The sequence below is a fragment of the Rhinoderma darwinii genome, chromosome 4 (genome assembly GCF_050947455.1).
Source record: "Rhinoderma darwinii isolate aRhiDar2 chromosome 4, aRhiDar2.hap1, whole genome shotgun sequence".
NCBI lineage: Eukaryota > Metazoa > Chordata > Amphibia > Anura > Rhinodermatidae > Rhinoderma > Rhinoderma darwinii.
In genome coordinates, this window is record NC_134690.1 from 264754871 (window position 1) to 264782532 (window position 27662).

Below are 27662 nucleotides of genomic sequence, written 5' to 3' on the forward strand. Positions count from 1 at the left end.
CAAAGGCGAGCTTGCTGCTCGAGATCTGCCCCCTACCCTAGATGACCTCATTCTTCTAGCCAACCGGATTGACATGAGGATCCAGGAACAGTCTCAAGAGATTCACCGGGTCAGGAGATTGCCCAGGCCGGCTCCTACATTCCAGCAACCCATGCCAAGCTCACCACCTGTCCAATCAGAGGACACTATTGAAATGGACCATCTTAAGTTGTCTATCTAGGAGAAACAGCGCAGACGCACTTCGGGACTCTCTCTGTATTGTTGCCTTGGAGGCCATTTTGTGCGTCTGTGTCCCCAAAAGCCTAAAAAGCTCTAGAGCCTAGGATTGGTTGGAGAGACAACCCTGGGTGGAAAAGGACTAAATAATAGACTCTCTCCCAAATAGTTTTTTGCATGACGAGCTATAGATTTTATAGGTACCATTTTTGGATACATGCAACTTTTTGATCACTTTTCATTTGAATTCTTGGAAGACAAAGTGACCAAAAAAACAGCAATTCTAGCAGTATCTTTTAGTTGTTTTTTTTTTTACGGCGTTCACTGCGCGGGACAAATACCATTACATTTTTATAGTTCAGGTCGTTTCGGACACGGCGATACTAAATATGTATGGTTTTATTCTTTTTTTCAATAATAAATGACTTGATAAGGGAAAAAGGGCGATTGTGTTTTATTTTATTATTCAAAACTTTTATTTTATTTTATTTATTACAACTTTTATTTGTACACTTTTTTTTGTCCCACTAGGGGACTTGAAGGTCCAACTGTTTAGATTGATGTTTTAATACATTGCACTACCTATGTAGTGCAATGTATTAGAACTGTCAGTTGTTGACTGACAGGAAGCCCGATCAGGCTCCGCCTCCGGTCGGGGCCTAATCGGCTTCTGTAATGGCAGACAGGAGGCCATTGTTAGGCCTCCTGTTGCCATAGTAGCAGTCTGCAGCCTTGCCATCGCATGGCAGGGCTGCTGATTTGCTACAAACCACTAAGATGCAGTGATCGCTGCATCTAAGGGGTTAATGGCAGGAATCTGAGCTATCTCCAGTTCCTGGCGTTACAGCAGGGTGTTCGCTGTAACATGCAGTGGACACCTACTGCTGATAACGCCGCCTCAGTTTCTGAGCCGGAAGCTGAGCCTGCGCCATCTTGCCGATGGTACCAGAAGCCTTTTAGGCCCGCCTCCGAGCGGGGCATAGGAGACTTCCGTTGCTGGCAGACCAGGAGGCCAGTATTAGGCCTCCGGTTGCCATTGCAGCCAACGGCAACCCAGCAATCACTTTTCTGGAGTGCCGGTGGCTAAATACCCCTCACATTCTGCAATCTCTATTGAACGCAGCATCTGAGGGGGTTAATCGGCTGGTTCATATGCTAGTCGCTGTCCTGAACGTTACATCAGGGTGCCAGTTGTAAAATACAGCTGGCACCCGGCGGTTATAATGCGGGCTCAGCTACTGAGCCTGCACTATCACCGCAACGTAATAGCACTGCGCTTTATGGGAAGCCCTGTCCGACAGCGCCGTATATATATGGCGGATGTCGGGTAGGGGTTAAATTACTCTGATAAAACAATGATCACTGTGCTTTAATCTACACAATACCAAGCATTCCGCCCTAATCCAGCATTTTCAACCGCTATGTTTTATATGCATAATAATATATCTTTTATATGCATTATAATGTTGTCTACTCCTTATATCATAATATTCTCTGTATATGACATCAATTGTACTATTTTTGATTTAGAAAACTGTGTATTTTGTTATGTATAGCAACCCTATGCATTGTTTTTATTTCATTACATCCTCTCAATATGTATACTTATTCATCATGTATCTAGTGATGTTTATCAAATATCCCCCTCACTTTCTGTAACTCCGTCAACCCCGCCCCTTCCTCCTGCCCGCATTTTGACACTTTTTTTTGTGTTTAAAAAATTGCATGTTTTTATATATGCAAAGATGTCCTTTATCCCCTGAAGAATGGATCGGTCTGGTCCCAAAACGCGTTCAAACCAATAAACTTACCTCTCTGGTCAGTATTTTCACTGCAAGCAAACGCCACAAAAAACAGATTTTTCTTCTATGTGTAAACCTAAAAATGCACCCCCCCCCCCAGATGGAAACCAACCCGGTGGGGCAACAAGGCCGCAGCTGAAAAACAAATCCAAGGTTATATAAGATAAGTGTAATATATGGAGGGGACACTTTCTACTAAATCCGCACTGTAATGTCTTTTTTCAACTGTCCCTATGAAGCACTTTCTCAAGATTTGGAATTCAAGGTGTTGTCATGGCCTCCAAATTCCCCCGATTTCAATCCAATCGAGCATCTGTAGGATGTACTGTAAAAACAAGTCCGATCCTTGTTGGTCCCCACCTCACAACTTACAGGAGTTGCAGGATTTGCTGCTAATATTTTGGTGCCAGATACCACAGGACACCGTCAGAGGTCTTGTGGAGTCCATGCCTCAATTAGCTAGAGCTTTTTTGGCAGCATGAGTGCGACATATACAATAATAGGCAGGTGGTTTTAATGTTATGGCTGAATGGTGTATATGGCCAGATATACAGTATGTATGTATATATTTAGAATTTGTCTCACTGTACTGTGACTTTTCACTTAGTTATTTTAATATGACTCATAATGACAGTTATTAAAGCATTTGAGCATGTTGCCAACAGTTTCAGTTCAAAACACATATTTGTTAAAATCCCTAAAACACTTAACTAAAATTTGGAGATTACTTTGTTAGTGTCTGAATTTAATTCTGTTTTGCAGGAGCTCACTAAATCAAAAGGTTTTAATAAATCTGTTGAAAATATCTTCCTTTCCCTCACCACCCAAGTAAAAAGTAAGTATGCGTCTACATCATTCAAAAATTCCAAGTATCTAATTGAATATAGTCCGTGTCTAAACGGTTCCAAAGACTGTGCTTTAAAGGCTATGTAAACCTTTGAAAGGGATTTTTTCTAATAAAAAGTTCAATCAGTGTGATTAGTGCAACTTAATAATTCGTTTTTATAAAAATAAAAAAATACTTTTTGAGATACAGCTGCTCTGTATTCTCTATACAAAGCAGCTGTATCGTGCGCTAAATCCTGTTCCCGTCAGGCCCGCGAGACTGACGGGTTCAGTGGAAGCAGGTCAGACACGCAGGATCTGCCTGTAATCTATCACATCTAAGTTATGAATTTAGATGTGATAGATTACAGGTGGATCCTGCATGCCAGAGACACACAGGACCCACTGACTCTCGTGGGACTGACATATTCAGGTCTTAGCAAATGATACAGCTGCTCTGTATAGAGAATACAGAGCAGCTGTATCTTAAAAAGTAAAAATAATTTGTAATAAAAACTAATTATAAAGTTGCACTAATCCCACTGGTTGACCTTTTTATTTTAAAAAAATGCCTTTCAGAGATTTACATAGTCTTTAAATCATGACCAATGATCCATAAATACTGTAGTGTAAGTGATGAAGCATGGAAAGCGCATGCCACAGCCATTCTCCTACTGTAAAGTGTAGATTAAAGCAATCACTGGAAAATTGATGATCTACGGTAGTTGTGAAAATGACATGATTGGTAATAATAATACATTTGACCAAATTTTATAAATCCCCATCCCCAGCTTCTTGTAGGTTTCATCCAGCTGGATTGTCCATGCTACTGAATGCCACATTTTAATATAGGCCTACTGGTTGAGTTCTAAGGGCATGCGAGTTGATAAGCAGCCATGGCATTTTCCTGAATGTTGTTGTCTGTCAATTTGCTAGTTCGCTTGATTTGTCACTGAAAACATCAAAACAATCGATTAGGAATACACCTGAAAATGTGACTAATATAAAAACAATTGCAGTTTATATTTCATATACAAAGACACCTATGGATTTAAAAAAGCCGCCCTGTTTACTATCACTGTGTATTGAATATCATTGTCCGCTAAAGTGAATCAATAATTATCTAATCTCTCTTTTTCCATTAGAAATTTCCAAGTCACAGAATGATATGACTGATAAATTTTACCTAAGTACAGATTATGGGAAGACTGCAGAAAGAAGAAAAGAAAGGAGAAGTCATTCAGACACTGCCATCAATATAGCGAGTGAGGTATGAGTTAAAGGGCATATTGGCAAGCAGGCTATCGAGTGGAAGGCATTGAGCAAATTGTATGTTAGCACATTGTACTGTATTTTATTTATGTAAATCCTTGCTCACTCTAGGTTTAGTAATCCAGTAGACAATCTCATTTAATGTTTGACAACCTTCCCTGTATGAGGCTGGGTTCACACGACCTATTTTCAGACGTAAACGAGGCGTATTATGCCTCGTTTTACGTCTGAAAATAGGGCTGCAATACATCGGCAAACATCTGCCCATTCATTTGAATGGGTTTGCCGACGTACTGTGCAGACGACCTGTAATTTACGCGTCATCGTTTGACAGCTGTCAAACGACGACGCGTAAATGGACTGCCTCGGCAAAGAAGTGCAGGGCACTTCTTTGCCACGTAATTTGAGCTGTTCTTCATTGAACTCAATGAAGCACAGCTCAAGATTTACGAGCGTCTCAGACGCCTCGTAAATTACGAGGAGGAGCATTTACGTGTGAAACGAGGCAGCTGTAAGCAGTCTGTCTTTTCACACGTAAATGCCTCTCATCGTGTGAACATACCCTGAGTGTGCATACAGGGGTACCTATCAATCACTGTGTAGGACCGCCTACTGGACTCCTAAACCCGGAGTAGCACGGATTTTAATCAATTAATTCCAAGATATGATGATTTTCCCACAAAACTCTATTTTAATCTGTCTGTTCATCCCGCTCTTTAACATGCTGCCCACAGCAGAGTGCAATTTGGAAAGTTCACTTTAAAGGGGTATTCCCATCTTATAAAGTGATGGCATTTTGCCAGGATATGTGATCACTTTATGATCAATGGGGGTCTGACTCCTGGGACGCCCACCAATCCTAAGAATGAAGGAGCTGCAGCACTGATTTAGTGCTGCGTCTCCTTTACTGTTTTTCCCTGTACAGTGGCACTCCGGCATTTAAGGTAAATGATACCGGTTACAGTTCTCTGCACAGTCGAGAGCGCCTTTGTGCAGTCAATACTTAGAAGTGGACACAGCGCTAAACTAGCGCTGCGGCCACTTCATTCCCAAAGGTCGGACCCCCACTGATTATAAAGAGATGGCATATCCTAGTGATATGCTTTCACTTTATAAGATTAAAATAACTCTTTAAAGACAAATGCCATAGCCAGATTACTTCAAGATTTCTTAACCTTAACATCTTATTTATATTAGCTTTATTTATATTAAATATGTTTTATTAAAGCTAGAAAAGTCCAGCAGTCTACACCATCTTATTCACAAAGCCAGAGAGGAAGTAAATGAAGTCCGAAATTATACAAGTCAAGAGACAAAGGAGTGTGATGATCCAAACAAGATGATGTTCTTTGGGAGTTTGAAACGGGTATTTATAATATATATGTAAATAACTAATATGTGCTATGTTATTAATTATAAAGCAATCTAAAGGGTCACATTTAACAATATTAATTTGATACACATTCATTACATAGTTGAGTTACTAGATTTGTTACCTATATTGTAATATCATATATTGCAAATATGGAATTATAGTATGTATAGTAGATATTCATAATTTTCCATGTAGAGCTAATTTATCATTTCTGATTTCACATTTACTACTCATTATTATCACTTACATTAAAGAGTTTGTAAACTGCAAATAAAATCCAATATTCCATTTTTTCATAATGTGCAGCAATCCACAAGAGCGCAGAAATGTTTATCATTACTGAAACTGCTAATACGCATTAGATTAATGTTGGGAGTTCGAAGATAATCTAATATGTATGGGGGCCTCCCGAGGCAGATGTGGGGGGAACGGGAAAGTTGGATTTCAACTTGGCCTATCGTTTGTTGTGTATGGGTGATAACCTGCTGCTAGAGGTGTCTGGCAGTAGCAGCATGTATTCCCTTCTCCATTGAAATAAACATGCACGCTTGGCTAAGCCAAGCTTTATGAGGAGTCAGCTACCTTATGTGTATGGTCAGCTTGGGGCTTGTTTTATGACTCCCCAGTTTTACCTCCACATTTGGCATGCACATGTTATTTCAGTAGAGTGCGGTGATATGCAGTTGTCAAACACTTATGAATGGAAACAAGCTGTTAGGAGGCAGACACCCCAAAAATGTATTTGTTGGCTGTTCCCTTCCAAATCAATGGGATCTGCTAACTAAATATAATTCTATGACCCAGTTTAAGAGTTGTAATAAGACAAGTTTTTTACGAGCTACTTACTTGATAGATGTAATTCAGCTGCTCGCTGGTGCTTCAAATCGTTCTGCGACTTCCTGCTTTGTTAGTGGAAGGGAGAGCTGCCTAATTCTGTATCTGGAAAGAGACAGGCTCTAAGGACTCTACCCTGTGAAACAGAAAAAAAACCCCACAATTTTAATATGGGCTGGGTGCATTTCTTTTTTTAAAGCTAGCAACCTTTATGCTATGGAATTGCTATTTAGGTAATTCCCTAATTTCAGTTAAGTTACTGATAGGAACAAAAACCAACAGGCAAACAACCTACCTATACTCCTACACCACTCTGGTTAGCAGAGTCTTAGGCTATCCCTAGGTATTCACCAGAGCCCACAGCGAGGCAGGATAGACTTGACTGCTAGGGACCCAGGTTGCATCTGTAGAGTGTGGAGTCAGAGTACAGGTGTGGCTTGAAGGCAATGACCAGACCAAAAAACCCAGGACAAGCAGGGAGAGAGTTAACTAAACCAGGCGGGGTCCAATCACCAGGATAAAACTAAGATAGCCAAATCAGCAAGCAGAGGTATAATCAGTAGTCCGAGTCGAGGTCAAATCCAGAACAGTGCAGATATAGCCATGTCAGCAAGCAAAGTTTAAGCCAGCACTGTATAAACAATCACAAACAAAGACACAGGACAATTATCGGGCAAACTAGTGTTCACAGAATGCTTGTTCCCGATCATTGCCCTGTGTAAACGCTATACAAACGCTTGTTCATCGGCTGACTGTATCGTTTCTGCAGCATGAAATATTATCGTCGTCGGCAGCACGTCTCCCTGTGTAACAAGGGAGACATGCTGCCATCATGATAGAAATGTATGTGGACGAGAGATCGTAGTAATGAGCGCTCGTCCCCATACATTACTGATAATAGCTCCTTGTGAAAAGAGCAAACATGCGCCGATCAACGAGCTGTCTCGTTGATCAGCGCTAGTTGTTGCGGCCAAAATGGGCCGGTGTAAAAGGACCCTTAGGGTAGAACCAGGCTTAAATACCGCGCCTTAACTCAGGATTGGACACAGAGTCAGAGCCCTTACTGACTCTGCGTCTCAGTACTCTGGCTGACAGAGCAAAGCTGACCAAAGCTTGGCTGGTAGGCATTGCAACCTTAAAGCAAAGGACATTTAGATTCCTAAAATTAATACTAATTACTGTAGATATGTTGACTTGTAGTAGCTGAGAATTTAAACTTATTAATAAAAAAAACTTTTTTTATTATCATTATTTACTCTGGTTTACTTGATATAACCCTAAAGTAAATACAGTTAATGGGTGATTATTTAAATGTAATTGTAATAGAACCTCATAACCTAAAAGCAGCCTTAAAGATTGATAATGCCTACATTCTGGAGATCTGCTTTTTTGCATTGCTCCCAAACATAGAAGGGAATTTATCAACCTTTGTACTGCTGTTTTCTGGCATAGAAAAGTTACAAAAGGGGCATGGTTTCACCGAAAAGGCGGCCCAACAAATTTATTATAATTCACACCAGAAAAGTTGCATAAATTATAGGGAAAACTGTTGACGGAATCATGGCCCAAAAATATATTAAACTGAAATTTGTAATGGGTATGTCAACCGATACCCCCAGGGAATTTATCCAGATCAAAATCATAGATTATATTGATATATCGGAGAGAAGTAAGACATGCAGACGCTGCTTGTATGCTCAAAATACTCCTATGACGTTTATTGATCAAACAAATACAATAATATCTTTCAAAAAGGGTGTAGGCTTGAGGTTAACCAATCATTTACATTATGACAATAACTCTGATTCAGCCAATAGCATACAATGAGAATATTTCATATTGAACCAATCACAGACATACAATACATTTCAAATGAAATATTATAATTTTTCATTAGATGCTTACATCAGACATAACACCTGCAAATTCTCAGACAGGAGTATAATACCATCCTTTGCCTTGTTCTCTCCCACCAAAAGTATCAAACTCTTATCTCACTCCCCTTCTTCACTGTGAATAGTCTTTTCATACAATTGCAACCCCACCAAGGTTAAAGAGGTTCTGTCACCAGATTTTCAAACCCCTATCTCGTATTATACATACAGTTTAACTCCTACTGCAAATTCGAAGAATGGGGGGGGGGGGGGCTAGATGCAGTCAAGTAAAGCATACTCCCCAAATAACAATAAGGCACTCCTGTTATATACATTTATAGACTGGAGAAAGAAAAGGAGCTTAGAAGCCATATATTAAAATATTACTTTAATGACACATAATAACATACGTACAAAAAATGTTAAAAAGGTACAAAATGGACATGAGGACACTGTTACAATTCCAGGGAAAACACGTTATGAACAGACTACTTATAGCATGTGGGAAGAGATATCAAATTCAGATATACATAGCTATGAGGTACGGGTGGTTAAATGAAAATAGAAAGCACTAAATATCATGCCATGACACAATGTCAGTAGTAGTTACTAGTAGTAAGGATATGATAGAGTGCTAGTGTATGAGTCGTTTCAAAAAACAATTGCAGCCACCCTTTCCCTCCATTAATAACAAATCTTACCCATTTGGTGGTTAGTAGGAAAGTCTCACAGCCGTGCACAGGACCCCAATGCGCGTTTCGCAATGAGCTTTCTCAAGGGGCTTGTAGTGTCTATTGAGCTGCTGCTTTAAATAGGATAAGCAGCAGCTGACATGAATGTTTGTTGATGCCAGGAGTTTTTGCGGCGCACGCACTCTGCCGAAACCGGAAGTGTGGCAGGCCCCACTTCCAGCCCCCAGCGCCGTAGCGCACATCCAGGATCCCCGACGCGTACAGGGATCCCAGGCATGCGCAGTGCGCTACAGGGGGCGGGAACGAGGCCAGGCACACGCCGGCAAACACACAGAAAACGTGCGCTCCTCATTGGACAAGGAACAGACATGAGCGATACAGGTAAGTAGAGATGCAAAAACACAGGCAATGGCCCGCGGCATATGCCGACACCTATCATTATCCTCATATTTTAAAATCAGTTTAAAAGAATTTTTCTAGGAATGTTACTATATAGCTCAAATATACAGACACAAAGAAAAATAAATATTGCTATATAGATCTGTGAAGTACAAAAGTATATATTTGTGTAAAAGAATTAAATGAACTAAAGTGACAGCTCATAGAAAGTGAAAGAAGAAAAAATGTGAAAAAATAATGATTTTATGACCAATACCGCAGTATAAACTTGCAGAATTGGATACGAGGAAGAATAGATCTCCCAATAAAGATATCAAAGTAGGAAAAAGAGGGAGTGCTTAAATTGACGGGCCACAAGAATATAATAAACAGATCAATACTTTTATCAAAGAATACCATGATCATACAAGTGTATTTATAAATAGTTACAAAAATATAGAATAAAAACAAGAAATATATAATTAAACAATTAATAATGTACAAAGAGAGGACATGATTGTGGGCCATTAGTAGATGGGCACATTCCAACTGAATATCTCTGTGTATCTTCCATAGAAGATCCGGTTCAGCGGTTCGAATTCTTGTCACGAGGAAGATATCAAAAGATAATGCATCAAACACCTATGTACCATAATAGAAAGACACAAAATTAAAATACAAATAAAAACATGTTGGGGGTAGGGACTTTAGAGAAATGGTGCAAAATTAAGTTGTTCATTAAGACCTCCGGGTGTCATGGATCCTAATTTAACGATCCACATACATTCTTTTTGGGCCAAGACCTTCCTCAAATTACCTCCTCTGATGCCACAGTGTATATGGTCGATTCCGCGGATTTGGAGAGATTTTGGATTGCAACCATGATACTGCTTAAAATGTTTCGGCAGTGTTTTAAGCTGTTTGGGATCACTGATGGTGCTTGCTCCAATGATGTCCCGCACATGCTCCCTAGTGCGTATCCTCAGCTGTCTCGAGGTCAAGCCTACATAAATCTTAGGGCAACCGCAGAGTGCGTAATACACTACGTGAGTAGTTCTACATGAGATATAATCTCTAATCTTAAAGGTTCGTGTTCCATCTGTGGTTGCGAAGTCACTTGCTCTGCTGATATTAGGACAGGCAATGCAGTCACCACATGGATAACATCCCACTCTTGGTTCCCTCGAGCTAAAGGGATTCACATGTTTGGGTACATAATGGCTCTTAGTCAAAAAATCTTTAAGGTTTTTGCTCCTCTTAGCTGTCATCATGGGTCTCATAGGCAAACACTGTGCTAAAGCTGGTTCTGATCTCAAAATTGGCCAGTGTTGCCCAAGAATGGACCTGATTTTGTCCCACTGATTATTATAAGTTGTGATAAAGCGGACATTATTATCCTTGGTTAAATGGATTTTAGTCCGCAATAAGTTACAGCGAGACGTTCTTCTGGCCCTATTGTACCCCGCTTTAATAACACGTGCGCTATATCCTCTATCTGAAAATCTAGTTTTAAGTTCGTCAGATTGTCGTTCAAAAAGTGTGTCAGTGGAGCAGATCCGCTTCGTCCTAAGAAACTGTCCAACCGGGATGGCTTTGACAGTGGAACGAGTGTGAAATGATGTGGCATGCAGCAGTGAATTAACTGATGTGGATTTACGAAAGATATCTGTCTGAAGAAATCCATCATGATCAGCAGAAATTTGAATATCTAAAAAGTCTATTTGATGTTTGCGTGACTTGTAGGTCAACTTGATATTAGAAGAATTGGAATTCAACTGCTGCATGAATTCTGCCAGACCACACTCGGACCCCTGCCAGATGAAAAGGACATCCTTAATATACCGAAGCCAGCACTGCACATGTTCAGCGGCCCGAGCGCTATCCCCAAGGAAAACCTGCCTTTCCCAAAGTCCGAGAAACAGGTTTGCATAGGATGGCATGCAGGCCGCCCCCATGGCAGTGCCTCTGGTCTGTAGATAAAAATGGTCCTTAAACACAAAGAAATTGTGAGTCAAAATATACTGCAACAATTCCAAAATTAAATCGCACATTTCACCATCCCGGTTGCTGGTTCCCAGGAAGAAGCATTTTTGGCCAAGTTATGAGCATTTTTATATTTATGCAAAATAGCCTTTCTTAAAGAGGCTCTGTCACCAGATTTTGCAGCCCCTATCTGCTATTGCAGCAGATCGGCGCTGCAATGTAGATTACAGTAACGTTTTTATTTTTAAAAAACGAGCATTTTTGGCCAAGTTATGACCATTTTTGTAGTTATGCAAATGAGGCTTGCAAAAGTCCAAGTGGGTGTGTTTAAAAGTAAAAGTCCAAGTGGGCGTGTATTATGTGCGTACATCGGGGCGTTTTTAATACTTTTACTAGCTGGGCGCTCTGATGAGAAGTATCATCCACTTCTCTTCAGAACGCCCAGCCTCTGGCAGTGCAGACACAGCGTGTTCTCGAGAGATCACGCTGTGTCGTCACTCACAGGTCCTGCATCGTGTCAGACGAGCGAGGACACCGGCACCAGAGGCTACAGATGATTCTGCAGCAGCATCAGCGTTTGCAGGTAAGTAGCTACATCGACTTACCTGCTAACGCCGATGCTGCTGCAGAATCAACTGAAGCCTCTGGTGCCGGTGTCCTCGCTCGTCTGACACGATGCAGGACCTGTGAGTGACGTCACAGCGTGATCTCTCGAGAACATGCTGTGTCTGCACTGCCAGAAGCTGGGCGTTCTGAAGAGAAGTGGATGATACTTCTCATCAGAGCGCCCAGCTAGTAAAAGTATTAAAAACGCCCCGATGTACGCACCTAATACACGCCCACTTGGACTTTTACTTTTAAACACACCCACTTGGACTTTTGCAAGCCTCATTTGCATAACTACAAAAATGTTCATAACTTGGCCAAAAATGCTCGTTTTTTAAAAATAAAAACGTTACTGTAATCTACATTGCAGCGCCTATCTGCTGCAATAGCAGATAGGGGCTGCAAAATCTGGTGACAGAGCCTCTTTAAGTACAACTGGGCATGTTTAAAGTTAAGTCCAAGTAGGCGTGTATTGTGTGTGTACACAGGGCCGCCATCAGGGGGGTATTAGGGGTACTACTGTAGGGGGCCCGGCCAAACTTAATTGAAAGGGGGGCCCGGCAACTGCCGCGACTTGCCTTTGTTAGAAAAAAACAGGCCCCTGCAATGGGGCCTGTTCTTTTCACCAAAGCAATGTCGTGAGCTGCGGGCCCCCCTCTCATCAAACACCGCTGTGAGCTGCGGGCCCCCCTCTCATCTAACACTGCCGCGAAACACCGCGCGCGACCGCGCGCGCGAACGACCGCAAGCGCGCGCCGGCGCGCTCGTTACCGCAAACGCGCGCTCACGCGCGAACGACCTGGGGAAGGCTGGAAAGCAACCCGCTCGTGCCCGCCGCCGAGAGGGATGCGGTGCGCACGCACCAAAAGTACAGCGACCAATCAACTGGGAAGAACAGCGGCGCACAGTCTAATTACCTGCTGGCCCGCCTCCGACTCCTCGTCCTCCTCCTCCGCCTCCTCGTCCTCCTCCTCGGCCTCCTCGTCCAGCGCCTCCTCGTCCGACTCCGCCTCCGCCTCCTCCTTCTTCTCCTCCTCCAGAGCGTAGCTGCGTAAGGAGAGGGGGAGGAGTCCAGTTCTTGCGCGACGGCAGGAGTTCTTCGATCCCCGCAATTTTCTGGAGCCTGGAGGTGAAGGACGACATCTGGACCGAAGACATCGCCTGACGAGGACTGGAGAGGGAGCAGCTCTTCTGACACAGTGAGTAAAGTGTCTGAAAGTGCTGTTTATGTATGGCCCTGTTCACACAGAGTATTTTTGCAGGCCAAAAAAATCTGCCTCAAAATTCCTTAAAGAATTTTGAGGCAGATTTTGACCTGCCCACACTATCTTGCCGCGTTTTTTGCTGCGTTTTTTGCCCTCGGCGATTGAGGACAGCAGACAAAAAACGCAGCGAAAAATGCATTTTCTGCCTCCCATTGATTTCGATGGGAGGTCAGAGGCGGAACCGCGGCAAGAAAGGACGTGCTGCTTTTTCTTTTTTCCGCGACTGGCTCCCATTGATTTCAGATTAAATCAATGGGAGGCGGTTTTGGAAGTTTTTTGGTGCTGATTCTGACGCAGTGTCCGAGTCAATATCAAGGCCCAAAAACTCTGTGAACTGGGCCTTATTGTTAGGGCTTATTCAGACGAACGTGTAATACGTCCGTGCAACGTGTGTGATTTTCACGCGCCTCGCACGGACCTATGTTAGTCTATGGGGCCGTGCAGACTGTCAGTGATTTTCACGCAGCGTGTGTCCGTGTGTCCACTGCGTAAAACTCACGACATGTCCAATATTTGTGCATTGTTCGCGCATCACGCACCCACTGAAGTCAATGGGTGCGTGAAAGTCACGCCCAGCACTTCCCAGCAGTATAAACTATGAATGAAAACAGAAAAGCACCACGTGCAACAAACATACAAACAGAGTGTCATAATGATGGCGGCTGCGCGAAAATCACGCAGCCACGCATCATACGCTGCTGACACACGGAGCTGTTATGGACCTTTTGCATGCGCAAAACGCCACGTTTTTTGCGCACGCAAAAATCACACGCTTGTGTAAATCCGGCCTTAGGGTAGGAACACACTAGGCATGAACACTGCGGATTTTATGCAACACATTTTATTGTGGAAAATCCGCAGCGTATCACAGTCACAGCCGAGTGGATGAGATTTGAACAAATCTCATCCACACGCTGCAAAAAAAATTGACCTGCAGTGTGGCTTTTTAGGCCGCAGCATGTCAATTTATGCTGCAGAATCGCCACTCGTCTGGTGCGGAAATGTTGCGGTTCTGCCGCAAAAATCACAAAAGAGAAAAAAAAAAGGCACTTTTTTAAATTGATAAAAAAGTTTATACTTACCCCGGCCGTAGTCCTGGTGACGCGATCTTCTATTCTTAGCGCAGCTCCTGGAGCTGCTGCCGGTCTCTAAATAGGCAGTTGGTCCAGTAGAATTTGGAATTATTTTTTTTTGTGAACCAGCTTAAAAAAATACAAAACTTTTGTGTTAGGGCCTGTTCACATCACCGTTCGCTTCCGCTCCGGGGTTCCATCTGAGGTTTCTGTCGGGTGAACACCGCAACGGAAAGTGAAAGTGATAGCACAGCTTCCGTTTCAGTCACCATTGATCTCAATGGTGACGGAAACATCGCTAATGGTTTCCGTTCGTCACCATTCCGGCTGGTTTTCGGACGGAATCAATAGTGCAGTCGACTGCGCTAATTGTGACGGAAGCTGTGCTGTCACTTTCACTTTCCGTTGCGGGGTTCACCCGACGGAAACCTCAGATGGAACCCCGGAGCGGAAGCGAACAGTGATGTGAACAGGCCCTAACACAAAAGTTTTGTATTTTTTTAAGCTGGTTCACAAAAAAAAATAATTCCAAATTCTACTGGACCAACTGCCTATTTAGAGACCGGCAGCAGCTCCAGGAGCGACATCATAAGGGACACACTAGGCGGATATGCTGAGTAAAACTACACAGCTTATCCGCCCCGGTAGCCGCAGGGAATTCTGCAAGCAAAACCGCACCAAGTAGTGGTGCAGGTTTCGTGAGGCGTGTCCGCTGCGGGAATCCTGCAGGGAAAAAAAAGTTTAGACTTCCCCCGGCCGTAGTCCTGGTGACGCATCTCTCTCTTCTGAACGTAGCCCCGCCTCCTGGGATGACGCTGTAGACCATGTGACCGCTGCAGCAGTCACATGGGATGAAACGTCATGACAGAAGGCTGAGCTGCGCTAAGACTAGAGGATCGCGTCACCAGGACTACGGCCGGGGCAAGTCTAAACTTTTTTATAAATTTAAAAAAGTGCCTTTTTATTTTTTCTCATGTGTGATTTTTGCGGCAGAACCGCAGCATTTCCACAACAGAGGAGCGGCGATTCCACAGAATACTTTGACACGCTGCGGCTTAAAAAGCCAAAAGCCACACTGCAGGTCAATTTTTTTTGCAGAGTGTGGATGAGATTTGTTCATATCTCATCCACTCTGCTGCGACTGTGATACGCTGCGGATTTTCCACAATAAAATGTGTTGCATAAAATCCGCAGTGTTCATGCCTAGTGTGTTCCTACCCTAAGGCCGGATTCACACGAGCGCGTGCTATTTGCGCGCGCAAAAACATGGCGTTTTGCGCATGCAAAAGGTCCATAACAGCTCCGTGTGTCAGCAGCGTATGATGCGCGGCTGCGTGATTTTCGCGCCATCATTATGACACTCTGTTTGTATGTTTGTAGCACGTGGTGCTTTTCTGTTTTCATTCATAGTTTATACTGCTGCGGAAGTGCTGGGCGTGATTTTCACCCACCCATTGACTTCAATGGGTGCGTGATGCGCGAACAATGCACAAATATAGGACATGTCGTGAGTTTTACGCAGCGGACACACGGACACACGCTGCGTGAAAATCACTGACAGTCTGCATGGCCCCATAGAGTAACATAGGTCCGTGTGAAAATCACGCGCGTTGCACGGACGTATTACACGTTCGTCTGAATAAGCCCTAACAATAAGGCCCAGTTCACAGAGTTTTTGGGCCTTGATATTGACTCGGACACTGCGTCAGAATCAGCACCAAAAAACTTCCAAAACCGCCTCCCATTGATTTAATCTGAAATCAATGGGAGCCAGTCGCGGAAAAAAGAAAAAGCAGCACGTCCTTTCTTGCCGCGGTTCTGCCTCTGACCTCCCATCGAAATCAATGGGAGGCAGAAAATGCATTTTTCCCTGCGTTTTTTTGTCTGCTGTCATCAATCGCCGCGGGCAAAAAACGCGGCAAGATAGTGTGGGCAGGTCAATATCTGCCTCAAAATTCGGTGCGCGGTTCCAGGCGGTCGCGGGTGCCCATGCGCAGGAGTTTGCGGGTGCGCGCGATCGGTCGCACGGGCGGCGGTGTTTGACGGCCCCATGACGACCCCCATGCTACCCAGGGCCGCCATCAGGGGGGGTATTATGGGTGCTGATGTGAGAGGCCCGGCCAAACCTAATTGAAAGGGGGGCCCGCAGCTCACAACATTCTTTTGGTGAAAAAAACGGGCCCCATTGCAGGGGCCTGGTTTTTTTCTACCAAAGGCAAGTCGCGGCAGTTTGCCGGGCCCCCCTTTCAATTAGGTTTGGCCGGGCCTCTCACATCAGTACCCCTAATACCCCCCCTGATGGCCGCCCTGGGTACCATGATATAGTGCTGGACGGAGTACCGTTAACAGGCGGTGCCACGGTAGGGGGGCCCAAAAAATTTAGCTGTAGGGGGCCCTGAAATTCCTGATGGCGGCCCTGTGTGTACATCTGGGCGTTTTTACTTGTTTTACTAGCTGGGCGTTGTGAATAGAAGTGTATGATGCTGACGAATCAGCATCATCCACTTCTCTTCGTTAACACCCAGCTTCTGGCAGTGCACAGACACACAGCGTGTTCTCGAGAGATCACGCTGTGACGTCACTTCCTGCCGCAGGTCCTGCATCGTGTCGGACGAGCGAGGACACATTGGCACCAGGCGACAGAGGCTACATCGACTTACCTGCAAACGCTGATGCTGCTGCAGAATCAACTGTAGCCTCTGTCGCCTGGTGCCGATGTGTCCTCACTCGTCCGACACGATGCAGGACCTGGGGCAGGAAGTGACTTCACAGCGTGATCTCTCGAGAACACGCTGTGTGTCTGTGCACTGCCAGAAGCTGGGTGTTAACGAAGAGAAGTGGATGATGCTGATTCGTCAGCATCATACACTTCTATTCACAACGCCCAGCTAGTAAAACAAGTAAAAACGCCCAGATGTACACACACAATACACGCCCACTTGGACTTAACTTTAAACACGCCCAGTTGTACTTAAGAAAGGCTCATTTGCATAAATATAAAAATGCTCATAACTTGGCCAAAAATGCTCGTTTTTGAAAAAAACAAAACGTTACTGTAATCTACATTGCAGCGCCGATCTGCTGCAATACGAGATAGGGGTTTGAAAATCTGGTGACAGAGCCTCTTTAAACACACATTTGTCCGTATCGAACTCTAGATAAAAGCTAGACACATATCTAGTTGAGGAGGAAAAAAATCAGCATTAATATACTTGTCTTAAAGGAACAATGACTTCTTAAGCACTAATATTGATTCTTTAAAATACGAAATGGAGACTTCATCCAAGATGGAGTCACATAGCCATACTTATTATAATGGAATCAATTAAACATATTTTAATCACTTTCACAGAAATCTATGCAAGCTCCCATTACAAAATAGGTAACAAATCTTGTAAAAAAAAAAAAAGGAATGCTCACCTCTCTGCTCCGTTTTCCCTTTCCAGGTCCCCTCAGCATGCTTCGGCTCATACAAGGGCCGGGCAGCATCAGGACTTTGAGTGCTGCGTCGCATAACGGGCCTGACGCTGCTCGACGTCAGGACCTTGTATGAACCACAGCTTGCTGAGGGGCCCCCGCAGGGGAGGTAGGTGAGGTGAGTATACTTATTTTTTATTTTACAGTTGGCAGGAAGAATAAATGGCGCACGGCCACAGTAGTTCCGCCACGATTATGGTGGACGGCCAAAAGATGCAACACAGTTTTTATAGGCATTCGCCTCTTAATAAATGTGTTGCATCGTACTCCAACTTTTTTCGTATGCAACGCCAGTCTTAATACATTCTCCCCATAGTGTAAAGACTGTCTAATATGGCTTGAATACCATGAAGTTGCTGACTTTTGGAACTTTATTTCAGTCTAGTATGACCAGCATCGACAGTGTTGGCACGGATGTGGGCAGTATTGACAATGCCAGTGTGACAGGAGAAATTGAACTTGCAATTTCATATAACCTGAAGACCTGCACACTGGAGATATTAATCAGAGCATGTAAAAACCTAGCTCATGGGGACGAGAAAAAGAAGAAATGCAATCCGTAAGATTGTTTGTTTACATATATCACATCCACATGTCTATACCCTGTACATTATATCTGTCTATGTAATATACATGTATATTTGTATATGAACCTAAAGTCCATGTAGTACTGTACTGTATACTGTATGTATTGTCTGTATAATTACTGTTATTATGTAGTAAATCAAGTAGTAACTTAGTATATAAGGCTTAAAAAACACATAATTCTATCCCATTCAGCCTATTCTCCTGCAATGTTTTAATAAATATATTATATATACACAGTTATATAAATAACGTATGTAATTAGTATCAACGTACAAATAGCATGTGTTATTATTATGGTGTTTCTGTTTATTCTAGGTATGTGAAGACTTATTTACTTCCTGATAAATCTCCTACAAGTAAAATGAAAACGGGTGTTAAGAAAAATACAGTTGATCCATCATTTAATGAATGCTTAAAGGTAAAGTGCACAGTCTTTTCACATCCAGTATAGACTACATAAATAAGAACCATTGCAACATACATAACTACAGATGCAAGCTTTCAAGACAGCTTAGGTCTCTTCCAGCATTGTGTGGTTGTTATCCATTATATGAAAATTTATATTTTTCATACCCCTTATTTTTTATTGTCTTAAGTTGTGTTCTGTTTCATCCTCCCTGACATTAGCAAAACATCTGGGCAATTGGCACCTTGTATTCAGGAGGTGCCAGGAAGATTGTCCTTGGAAATAGTACCACTGGGTGATGAAGAGTTCCTGGAGATTTTAAGGCAGAACTCCTAAGACTGAGGTACGCCAGTCTAAAACGGTCATGAACAGAAGAGGGTTGGAGTAAAATGCATCACATATATGCATGCCTCTTAATAAATATGATGCATCTTTGGCTGTCCTAAAGACTGACATTTAAGGCTTTCTTTTGAAATCGATTACTGGCATAAATTATAGCAAATCTTTCAGACCGACAGTGACCCCGCCTCTCCCTCCTAACCCAGCCCACTTTTTTAGTTAAAAGTAGCAAATTTTAGTGCAAATAGTGCATGCACCAAAATTTGCACCTTTTTACTGCCAGAATCCCTCCTTTATGTTTGATCCTCTGCAAGTATTTTGCATTTTATGTCCTGTATTCCTTTGTGTCTTGTACATTTTTTGAGACTCAACAAATGCTTAACAAAAAAACATTTACTTGAGCAGTAATCACACCTACATTTGAAGAACGTTGCATCTATGTATTAAAGGGATTGTCTCACAAAGACAACTTATCTTTAAAAAGAAGCGGGCATGGTGATTAGCTGATTGCCGCAGGTCAGGCTTCATTAATCCCTGTCGATCAGCGCTAATGCTGGTCGAGGCCACTACTGGCTTATACATTTCCCTGCATTTAAATCAGGGGTGGTGAATGTCCGGCCTGCTGGCCGTATAAGGCCCACGGGATCATTTGGTCCGGCCCTTTCTCACTCAGACCACGCTGCCGCCATGTCATTCGCTACTTGGCTCCGTCAGCGGCGCTTTGAGTGAGGTCGGTGTATGCCAGCCCAAGAGTGGATCAGTCTGGTCCCCTGACCTGAGTCAGTGAGGTCAGGTGACTGGACTATACCGGCCCAAGAGTGGACCAGTCCGGTCATCTGACCTGAGCCAGTGACGTGAGGTTATGTGACCGGACCGGTCCACTCTTGGGCCGGAACACACCGGTCAGTGACTTGAGGTCAGATGACTGGACTAATCCACTACCGTCACAGCACGCCCCGACCCGACCTCACTCTGACCACCGCTGCCACCGTGTCATTCCCTCCTTCACTCCGTCCTTGCCCCCTACTTAAAGTGAGGTCAAAGTGACTTAAAGGTTTTGTTTTTTTTCCCTCAAGGACATTTAGATATATCCCCAGGATATGACATAAATGTCCGATAGACACCTATCTCTAGAACGGGGCCCCTAAACACTATTCTACCTCTTTGTGCTGTACTGTGATTTCCGACATAAAGAAGGAAACAGCGTAGCTCGCTGAGCTACGCTATTTTCGTATGTCCCATAGAACTGAATAGTAGTTACGGAAAAAGCGTAGCTCACATGCTACGTTGCTTCTGTAACTGAGATTCACTACTACGGGAGTTACGGAAACAGCCCAGCTCAGCGCGTTAAGCTGTTTCCATAACTACTATTCAATTCTATGGGACTTACAAAAACAGCGTAACTTCTATATGGTCACATATTATCAGAAACACAGAGAGGTAGAGTTGGGTTTAGGGGGTCCCATTCTATCTGACATTTATGAGATATCCAGTGGATATGTCATAAATGTCCCTGATGGAGAAAACCCCTTTAAGTAAGTTGGAACAACTTACTGCTGCGAGTTGTTTCAAAACTTACCAAAGAGACGACTGCGCTCTACACTGACCGACACATCATCCTCATCAATACCGGCGAACATCACACGCTGCACCAAAGAGAAGCAGTTCCAGCCATCACATAAGGGGTGAGTTAATGAGATGTTTGACCAAATATAGCAGGCTAGTTTTTAATTTGATAATTTTGTATGGCCTGCGAATGGCGTTATAAATATCTAAATAGCCCTTGGCAGAAAAAAGGTTCCCCATCTCTGGTTTAAATGAATGGCTGTCCATATAATGCATGTAATTTCTAACTCAAAGAGGGGGGTCCCGAGCAGGTGACCCCCTGTATGACATCCATATGCTTAATAGGGAATATGGACATGGGTTGTTATCGTGAGACAATGCTTTTAAAGATGTTGGCATTTAGAATATCTTAAATATTTTTGTTTTGCAATCATAAAATGTCCACAAGACTAAACACATTTACAAATGGATATAGTAAGTGCCTTCTTGTGGCCAAAGACTATCAATATATTTCAATGTGCACAGCACATAGTGCTTTTCCATAAGCATTGCAACATATTCCCAGTTACCTGTTTAAAAAAATCTCTTGTAAAGATGTGTCTTAAAAGTCTTTATTCGATATACAATAAAATAATGGAACACTTCTGCCATTGGTCAGTTTTGATTTTAAATATTATCACATGGTCTCTGTAGTATACTATGAGGAAGGACCCTGAGCGTCTAAAAAGGGTAAGTAATCATGACCTGTTTTATATGGATGTGTTACTTTTTATTGGATATCAAACAAAGGACATTGCTTTTTACGGGAGTCCTGGATACATTTTTCTTTGTAGGCGTATGCTCCAGTGACCAGTGAAGCCATTCCTTGCACTACTAGATGTTTTTACAAATATGTCTGCCTGAGGCCTCATGCACACGAATGTAAAAACGGCCGTAATTCTATTGGCCGGACTTCTATTGGCCACGTGTACCTTCCCGTTTGCTTACAGTTAGGTGCCTGGGCGGTTGAAAAATATTTCAGGCCGTAATTACAGCACGGGCAGGCCCATAGAAGTCTATGTGGCTCCCGCAATTACGAGTGGCTACGTGTGTGCACCGTAATTACGGGAGCGTTGCTAGGCGACGTCAGGAGATAGTCACTGTCCAGGGTGCTGAAAGAGTTAAACGATCAGTGCGGGAAAGAGGGAAGGGGCTGCACTGATCGGCAGTAACTCTTTCAGCACCCTGAACAGTGAGTACAATGTGCGGCGCTCACAATATAGATGTCTAAAGTTACTTCAAAAACCCGTAACCAAAAAAGTTAATACTTACCCAGAACTCCCTGCTTCTTCCTCCAGTCCGGTCTCCTGGGATAACTTTTCAGCCCATGTGACCACTGTAGCCAATCATAGGCTGCAGCGGTCACATGGACTGGCGCGTCATCCAGGGAGGTCGGACTGGATGTCAAAATAGGGACGCGTCACCAAGACAACGGCCGGGGTACGTATGAACTTCTTTTACTTACAATCGCTGCGTTCCACTGCGGAAACTCTGCCCGAAAGGGATGCCCCTTCTCTCTATCCAGCACTGATAGAGAGAAGGGGCTGCCGATAAGTGCAGAGAAAACAGGTCCGTGAATACGGGTCCAATACGTGTGACAAAGGACCCGTATTTACGCCAGTATTCACGGGAGGAAAAAAATATGTTCGTGTGCATGGGGCCTGAGGCCTCATGCACACGAACGTAAAAACGCCCGTAATTATGAGCCGTAATTACGGCCCGTAATCACGGGCCCATAGACTTCTATTGGTCACGGGTACCTTCTCGTATGCTTACGGGAAGGTGCCCGTGCCGTTGAAAAATATAGAACATGTCCTATTTCAGGCCGTAATTACGGCAAGGGCAGGCCCATACAAGTCTATGGGGCTCCCGTAATTACGGGTGGCTATATGTGTGCACCCGTAATTACGGGAGCGTTGCTAGGCGACGTCAGGGGATAGTCACTGTCCAGGGTGCTGAAAGAGTTAACTGATCGGCAGTAACTCTTTCAGCACCTGGGACAGTGACTACCGCTGGAGTTAACAGTATTAAAAGTTAACTTACCTGCTTCTTCCTCCAGTCCGGCCTCCCGGGATGACGATTCATCCCATGTGATCGCTGCAGCCAATCACAGGCTGCAGCGGTCACATGGACTGTCGCGTCATCAAGGGAGGTCAGGCTGGATTTCAAAAGAGGGACGCGTCACCAAGACAACGGTACGTATGAACTTCTTTTACTTTCAATCGCTGCGGAAACTCTGCCCAAAAGGGCTGCCTCTTCTCTCTTTCCAACACTGATAGAGAGAAGGGACTGCCGATGAGTGCAGAGAAAAGGGTCTGTAAATATGGGTGGAATAGTGGTGACACCGGACCCGTATTTACGGGTACGGGTCCATAAATACTGGTGGAATACGGGTCGAATACGTGTGACCAAGGACCCGTATTTAGGCCAGTATTTACGGGAGGAAAAAAATACGTTAGTGTGCATGAGGCCTGAGTCATGGGAATGGTACTACATAGAGCCGGAAGGTTCATAAGAACTTATTTGATGTCTTTTAAATAGCTATATATTTTTTATTTGCAATTTGCTTTTCTTGCTAATGTTTTTGCAATTAAAATGAATGGAAACACTATGAGTTCACACAAAGTCTGCAGTGAAGCCATGTAAAAATCTGCAGTAAATTTCTGTGTAGGCCACATCCACTGCAAAATCCAGAGCAAATCTGAGACAGGGCTTCTCAGTGTTTTCATACTGGGGCCTCACCAGCCAGAACATGGTAAAGCTACTGCCTCACCATTGGTCATCGTCCCTGCCAAACTATTTAAATTTTAAAATCCGTACAGATACTTTCTTTTATGTGAGAATGGGGTTTTCTATACTCCATTCACATTCATTGTATTTGACTTTAGTTGCAAAACGGAGCAGTAAAAGAATGCAGAGAAATATCTATGAAAATTTGAGGGCCAGCTTGGGAGAACCAGAAAAACATCTCATACATTTTGTCCTATCAGCCTACTTAGAAGTGCTTCAGTTACCATATGTCCAGTCTGGACCTTCATCATTGCATAACCACAGATGCTTCAAAATGTTAAGTTATTATTATTAATTTATATGTTAGTTTGCTCACTGCTGAATATTCTTCTTCTCTGCAGTATACCATTAACCGCTCCCAACTAGAGACGCGGACTCTTCAAATATCGGTGTGGCATGCAGGTAGACTAAAGAGAAAGGCCTTCCTAGGAGAAGTGCTTATTCCACTGGAAATCTGGGACTTTGAGGATAACTCAACTAAATCATTTATTTGGTATCAGCTAAAAGCAAAGGTATCATTCGATTATGGACCTATGAACTCATTTTTGTTTTAATAAAATAATGTTTAAAGTGATTTTGTGCAACTTTTAAAAAAAAATTTTTTATTAGAAATGTGTATAACTTTTTGAGATACAGCTTTTATGTATCCTGTGTGCATAGAAGCTGTATTTTGCCGCAAAGCCGATTCCGTCAAGTCATCTGCAGTGACAGCTCGGCAGAAAGCTGGTAATTGCTTATATAGAGACAATTGTACTTTTTGCTTTTTGACTATAAACACTAAAGCTTTGACTATGAAGTTTGGAGGCTATGGGTTGAGCACCAAAAAGACAGGTTCCAGCAGGAAGATTGTGTCTTGCCAGTACACTCTTCTACAAAACCGGAGCATTAACCGGATCCGATGGCCGTCTTCCTCCTGTGAAATAACCTGGTAGACGTGCCAAAAACCCTTGTTAGCAGAACTTGTTTGTTAGCACTTCTAATTAAAGGGGTATTTCCAATTTAGACATTTATTTCATATCCATGAAATATACTATAAATGTATAATAGATATGGGTCCCTATCTGCAGAACGGCGGCTTTCTCCTTTCAGTTTTATGGAAGTTATGGAAACAGCCAACCAAGCCTGAGAACAGACAATTATGGCATATCAAATATGTGATCAAATCCTAACTGCCTGCAGTTGCCGTTAGGGGGATCCTAAGGGTATTATTGAAGACAGATTTATTAAGCTAAATGTGAGCTGTATCCATCCATCTTCAGTGAGCTCCCCCCAGTGGTGGCTGATGGCAGTTAAAATAAATATGATTAGTAGCATATCCCTGCAATGTGGATCTAGTTGAGATAATGTGGATATCCTCTATTGCAATACAGGTCATTTATCTTAGCCATATTTGCTGTAACATGCTTATCCAATGAACGTCTTCCATTTGTTTGCTACGTTGCATATATTAACCCGTGATTTTTATACTAAAAAACTAGATCATAGGTTGCTATGGGAAATTCTTCCAATACAACTCTTCCAATACACTAGTTTTGTTAAATCTCCCAATTATCTCTGTCTTTCATGCTGTAGCCAAAAAAGACTATAGAGCTGACATTGCATTATCATGGAGAGCTGTGTGTGAGGATCAGGCTTGAGATACCTCCAGTTTCTCGAACATTCCAGTATGAACATATGTCAGATGGTAAGAACCTTGAGGTAATCCAGAATGTGATTCCCATTTATAGTATAATGTGTTTTTCTTATTAACATTTGTTCTGATACAGGCACAGATGTAAGACATTTTGAAGTAGTCCAGCTCCATCTTGTAATAAAAAGTGCCAGCAATCTGTCGTTGAGACCAGATGGTTTTCTAAGCCCTTTTGTCAAGAGGTAAATTGATGGATCTTGATTTACAAATTTTATACCACATCCAGCTGAAAATGCAGAATATATTATATACTTTTGTCTGTTTATTGATTTGACTAGTTGTCTTGTTCTGCCAAGCAAGCATGAAATAAAGCAAAGGACCCCAGTCCTGAGAAGACAGCCCTGTCCAGAATGGAATCACACCATCATTTATAACATAGCAAATCCAAGTGATCTCAGGATGTCTCGACTGGATCTAACTGTGTGGGATCAAGGCTTGAATGAGCGATTTCTTGGTGGGACCAGTATGAGCACAGGTAGAGTATAACTTTTTTCCGAAAAAATAAAAATCTTCTCCAGCTTGTGCAAATAACTTTGATATATCTGGTTCACACCCTTTTGGGGTAAATCTGGCTTTTGTGTCTAGGCTCTTTTCACACCGCATCTGTAGGCACATATTCGAGATATACGCCGGGAAAATCTCCTGACATGTACACCAAACTGCCATACAGTTTTATTCATCACTCATGAACTCCCATGGCCGATATACATTGTTCTGCAGCATCTCCTTTATAGAAAGGGTAGTCCACTACGCTTATCAATATAGTGAAAAAAAGTATGCTAACGCATACCACCTCACTATACCTTGGTCCATTATACTTTATGGACATATAGCGTACAGTACATGTTGAATTTTTGGTGCCTTTTTTTATACACAATGGCGCATCTTAAGCCACACCCTATTTTGGTTAAGCCCAGCCCTTTTTTAAAAAACACTTTAAAAAGTGTCTAGTGAGGCACAAACATCTGGTTTAACAAGAAATTTGCCAAACTGTGCCAAGACGTACCAGATTTTGACGCAATTTACGCTGCACATTAGCACATCTGCCCCTCTGTCTTTTTAAAAAGAAGTTTGAACATAAATTTAAGGAGAATTCCTTAAGGCCTACGGGACAGAAAGGCTGCAGATTTTCCAGCACAGTCCCAGCCATGTGTACGAGATTTGAACCAATCTCATCTACATGCTGCGGAACATATTCTTCATAAATATAAGATCATGCTGCGGATTTTGGATTTTTTTTAATGTAAGAGGGGTGAAATCCGCTGTGAATCCACAGCAAAAATACACATAAAATGCACAGTTTTTGCTGCAGATTTGCTGCAGAAAAATCTGCAACAAATCCACCTCATGTGTGGATACCCTTAATCTGACATCCAACTCTGAATGTTCAAGACTTGATTCCAAAACAGAAGTGCAAAGTAATCTGGATTATCACATGACCAGCAGAAGATTGTGCTGGTATGACCAATTATGATACCCCTTGGGTTTAACAAAAAAAGATATAATATATAGAAGCATATTTTATGTTAACACTTTATTTTGGGCTGTATTCCTGGAGATTATCTATTTTATAAATTCAGTTTTACTAGTTTTTTTACCATAATCCAGAATATTTGAGACTCTGGTACCTGTCTATTATTGAGTTCAGCCATTTCACACTCATTGCTAACTGGGAGCATAAAGTCAAGCATACAGCTGTGCAATCTCCATAGAGAAATATTAGCTGCAGTGAATTGTTTCATCAGAAAATGACCAACGGTTTAAATCAAGTTTTTATATTAAACATATTTTTTAATAATTAATTTTTGATGTTTTTTATTTTTTCAACCTTCCTTGTCACTATCTATATTTAAAAAATAATCCTGAAATCTTGTAGATTTTGCCCTGGCCACTGAGCCTCATAACACTTTCTGTTCTGTAGAGATCACTTCTCAGCAGTTATCCCATTGTCATCACAGGCAGGATTACAATGAAAGGTGACACCCCTATTATAATGCTGCATGCATATAACACAGGATCACACCCCAAAAGGTAATGGACACAGCTCCCCTACCTCCCCCCCCCCCCCTCTCTGCACAGTGACTTCTGAACAGGTCATAGTGCAAGCCTAAAAGACTCTACTATAGAACTCAATGAACATCTCCTTTCCCTGTGTGCCCAAACAGTAGTTTATGACCACATATGGGTTATTTCCATACTCGGAAGAAATTGCTTTACAAATGTTGGGGGGCTTTTTCTCCTTTATTTCTCGTGGAAATTCCAAGAAATTCAGCACAAAAAAAAACTGTGGGTCAAAATGCTCATCACACTCCTAGATTAATTCCTTCTGGGTGTAGTTTCTAAAACAAGACCTCTACAAATCTGACATGGTGCCTAAAATATAATCTAATAAGAAGAATGCCAAAAAAAACACGAGGTGCTCCTTTGCTTCTGAGGTCTGTGCTTTAGTCCATTAGGACACCAGGGCCATATGTGGGATATTTCTAAAAACTGCAGAATCTGGGCAGTAACTATTGAGTTGTGTTTCTTTGGTAAAACCTCCTGTGTTACAGAAAAAAATGTATTAAGATGC

General features: G+C 42.7%; 1 protein-coding gene across 1 annotated transcript in view; it reads left to right on the forward strand.

Annotated features, from left to right (window-relative positions):
• SYTL3 (synaptotagmin like 3) overlaps positions 1-27662 on the forward strand; it is an 88151-nt gene that overhangs the window by 45108 nt on the left and 15381 nt on the right. Inside the window, exons 6-14 of the mRNA XM_075862441.1 lie at positions 2781-2853; positions 3989-4113; positions 5344-5481; positions 18053-18231; positions 18576-18678; positions 23742-23912; positions 24973-25084; positions 25167-25272; positions 25369-25565. Of these exons, the coding sequence (XP_075718556.1) occupies positions 2781-2853; positions 3989-4113; positions 5344-5481; positions 18053-18231; positions 18576-18678; positions 23742-23912; positions 24973-25084; positions 25167-25272; positions 25369-25565 (1204 nt within the window). The remainder of the gene's footprint in view (positions 1-2780; positions 2854-3988; positions 4114-5343; positions 5482-18052; positions 18232-18575; positions 18679-23741; positions 23913-24972; positions 25085-25166; positions 25273-25368; positions 25566-27662) is intronic.